We start from the raw sequence: 3,959 nt of genomic DNA, 5'->3' as shown, positions 1-3,959 counted from the left end.
GTACAGGACATAGTAAGGTGGGTCAGACAGAGACGAAGATATTGGAACAAACATATAAAGAGAATGGAGGACAGCAGACTCGTTAAAAACACAAAAATGAATAACCCAGTTGGTAAAGGACTACAGAGTAGACCACCAAAATGATAGCGACAATGCTGGACCTCATCGTCTGGGGAAGACTTGATGGCAATGAACAGGGGTTCTATTTTCGAATTCATTCGAGCATATTTCGCATACGAAATTAAGAATTTTGCTAAAAATCCAGTGTCTTGTATTTTCGAATACTTTGTGTACGAATTTTTTCGTGTACAAATTTTTCGTATACGACGACTTGAATGGGTATGAACCATTTGAATCGTAATGCACCGTTGCCATATCCTCAATTTTTTCATACTATTACATTACATAAAGGTGCATTTAAAAAATCGCTTTGAAGTAAAGTTTTGAAAAGTAAATAGTAAAATATCAGTGTAAATACTGGATACAAAAATAATATTAAACAAAATAGCACGCTTTCTGCGCACTTTGCAAATCGATATTACTAATATACCTATGCAATCTTAAGATTCGATTACACTTAAAATAACTGCTAAACAACTTTTCCCAAAAATGGCCTTTTTTATAATTTGTTCAGACTATAAGTCTATCTTTATATAATAAACGTTCACTATATATACCCCAGTATATATAACAAATATAACATTTGTTTTTACTACTGTGATTATGGGCCGGTTTTTCAGTGCTGGGTTAATCTATTTATTTTTTGGTCACCGAAATATTCATGGTTAATCAGTTTTTCCTCGTTAGATGGTTTAAGTCTGAATTTTGCAGTTACGCTTGCGCATGGATGCAGTGAATGCATCACATCAGACGATCAGAAGCTTATTTGAGTACCTGTCGGACAGAAGAGATTAGTTGGGTTATGTTATTTTGTTTTTGTTGCGGGAAGTATTCTACCTCCTTATTATTTATTATAAGGAAATTATAATATATTTTTATCTAAATTATAAATTATTATCTTTATTATATAGGAAGGAATTATAAGGAAATATATTATAACTGTAACAGAATTCATTGGTATAAATTTTATATCCGTAAACTGTCTACCCGTAAGTGGAACTAGATCCCAAAATAATTATTTACCAAACAGTTTGACTCCTTATTTCCTGGTCAATCTGTTCAAATAGTGATAACACCGTGGTCTTTGACAAACGAAATCCGGAAATATAATAAGGTTAATAAAACTACATGTGAAATGATAATTTTCTATATTGATTTACGCAAACAGTTTTTATTTACAAAAAAGTCATTGATCTTCCCTTGTTTTAATTTTGTATGAAGTTTCAATGCATGCAATGACGATAATGCGGTATGTACATACAATTATCAAATTTTTTTTTATTTTTTCATTTCGGATTGATCCGGATAATCCAGAAATCTGGATGAACGAGGTCCAGATTAACGAGGTTGTACTGTAATTGTAATGCTCTTCTGTTATGAAACCGAGGTAGACGTTATGAACTAAATAAAGATCCCGAACTTGATATTGCATTAATAATTTTTTTTAATTTGGTTATGAAATTGTTTTTTTATTTATTTTTCTGTCAATTTGATCATTATGTGCACTCGATCATTATGAATTGCACATGCGCAAGTGCAGTCACTTCTGCCAACAGAAGAAAAAAAGTGGTTAGCTAACCGAGATTTTCTTAACTTGGTTTAAAGCACTGAAAAACGCTATAAGGGTTAAACTATGTATTGTTTAAAATTTAAACTAGGTTAGCTATTCAAAATTTTAACAGGTCACTGAAAAACACGGGCCTATTATACCATTGATTGAAATTATACAAGAAATAGACAAAAAAAGCATGGCAACATTGTGACTCTTCAGATGACAAATAAGTTCAATGTTATTCGAATTTGCAGTGTTGCCGGTGCAAATTTTTCTCGTATACGTATAACATTTTGAAGGACGTTCAAAAATACACATTCACGTTCATACACGAAATTTTTCATTCGAGTTAACTAGTATGCGAAAATATTCAATTGAATTCGAAAATACGACCCCAGGCAGTAGCCTACCAGCATGACCAATCATGCTAGAAAGAAGATGAACAAGAAGAAGTTAACTAAATAATTATGATAGAAAATAAATAATAATGAAAACACTTACTTGAACATGAATGGGCCATCTATTTACATCAGGGAACACTCTAGAGAAAGTAGGATCTCTATGTCTATTCAGGTATCCCAAAAGAGCTGGTTGGAAAACTGGACTAGGAGGAACAAAGGCAAGAGCTATGGTTAGCAGTTCCCAACCCCGCACTAGAGATTCTTTTCTTGGGTTCTCAGTAGTTTGTCGGCATAACTGTACAAAAAGTTCATCCCTAAGTAAAGCTTGCATATGTGCAGATCCTAATATATCCATAAGAAGAGAATTTAAAGAAACTCCTGGTCTTGCTTTTCTATCACCCATATATATTTGTACTTGGCGGAACATATCTAAAGCTTGCCTTGCAACAGGTTTACTAGATGCTAGTAAAGGCCTCTGAAGACTTCTTGCTGACCAACTGAGTAGATCTCTAACACTAGCTTTTCTCCTAAATAAGCCTCTACCACCTAAATTGAGATTGTCGACAGCAAATTTTTCCATATCAGCTTCTCTTTCAGGCTGCAAAGGTGGTTCAGCTAATGGTTTTAATAAGGGTACAGTAGGTCTCTCTTTGACATCCCTATCTCTTGGTTCTGTGGTAGCTGCTGTTGGAAGGTTCAAATATTCTACAGGTCTATGTGATAAACGATGAGGTAAGTAACTGCCTTCAGATTGATCAGAATCTTCATTGTCAGGTTCATGACCCGTCAAGGATTCACTACCACTATCTGAATGATCACTATCTGAATCACGACTGTTGTTGAGTAAAAAGTGCTCCAAAGGAAGCAGTTGGGAATCATGCCAATTTGAATATAAAGGAGCTTCAGCTCCCCTTTGACTGAAACTACTGCTTCTACATAAATCACTGGGTTTACGTCTTAACTGTGGGGTACTTGCTGATAAAGTGAGTACTTGCCCCCTTTCTGTAAGATGTCCTGTTTGAGTAGACTGGTGGCTAGTTGCTGCTGGAGTACAATCTGTATTATGTTTGAGAGTTTGTAACTTAGCTAAAGGTATGATATCACAATTGGTAGGTTTATGCCAAACTGTCCTCTGTGATGTAGCATTATAATAATAAAATCGAGCTGTATTTTGATCGAAAAGTTCCCACCATTGGTTGGAATCTGTTCTTTTGACAGGTACACCTTCTGGAGGATCCCATACACATTCTCCTGTAGCCAAATTGGCATACATATGTTCCTGTGTCTTGGGCTCGATTATTTCCACCCATTCCACCCTAAAAAAAGTAATATTCATTTAATATGGGGTGTGTCTATTAAATATTGATTGAATACCTGTTGTATGAATTTGAAGCCATTCTATATCATCCTTAATAGGTCGTATATACACCACTACATTGATATGTTACGAGAATCATTTTGATGCTTTATTATTGTCTGCATTGTCCTCCATCATAATTTGATCGAGTGAGGAAGTCGAGTAAACCATAATAAAAACAAAAGTTATTCTCAGAACCCTAGTATACTGTAAGCGCCATTGTTTATTTTACTGCCAACAGTGCCAACCGTACAACCTAGTTTCTATTTTTCCCCAAAAAACATAAACAAAATGACGTATCTATTCGCGCTAGAATACAAATTCGTGTTAACTCAATGAGCCAACGCTTAATAAATAAATGATCTCATTTTAAATTCTAGTAATTAATGCTCTTATTAATTTTATGAAATAAATTGGATAAGCTAGCCATGCAACTGATTTTTTATGTCTTCATTTCTGAAATTAAGAATTTATTCAGTAAATTTCGGTATTAGGTAATGGAAATTATTTAATTTGCAGTAAAAACATT

General features: G+C 34.1%; 1 protein-coding gene across 1 annotated transcript in view; it reads right to left on the bottom strand.

Moving 5' to 3' along the window:
• Positions 1–3,727, bottom strand: part of LOC126878713 (rho GTPase-activating protein 39) — a 35,282-nt gene extending 31,555 nt beyond the window's left edge. The window contains exons 1-2 of the mRNA XM_050641578.1: positions 3,448–3,727; positions 2,174–3,389 (exon numbers count right to left, since the gene is read on the bottom strand). Coding sequence (XP_050497535.1) covers positions 2,174–3,389; positions 3,448–3,470 — 1,239 coding nt within the window. The 5' untranslated portion in view covers positions 3,471–3,727. The remainder of the gene's footprint in view (positions 1–2,173; positions 3,390–3,447) is intronic.
• Between the last annotated feature and the right edge of the window lie 232 nt (positions 3,728–3,959).

Source organism: Diabrotica virgifera, chromosome 10, assembly GCF_917563875.1.
Source record: "Diabrotica virgifera virgifera chromosome 10, PGI_DIABVI_V3a".
NCBI lineage: Eukaryota > Metazoa > Arthropoda > Insecta > Coleoptera > Chrysomelidae > Diabrotica > Diabrotica virgifera.
Note: the sequence above shows the minus strand (reverse complement) of the source record. Positions and strands in the feature narration are given on the sequence as shown.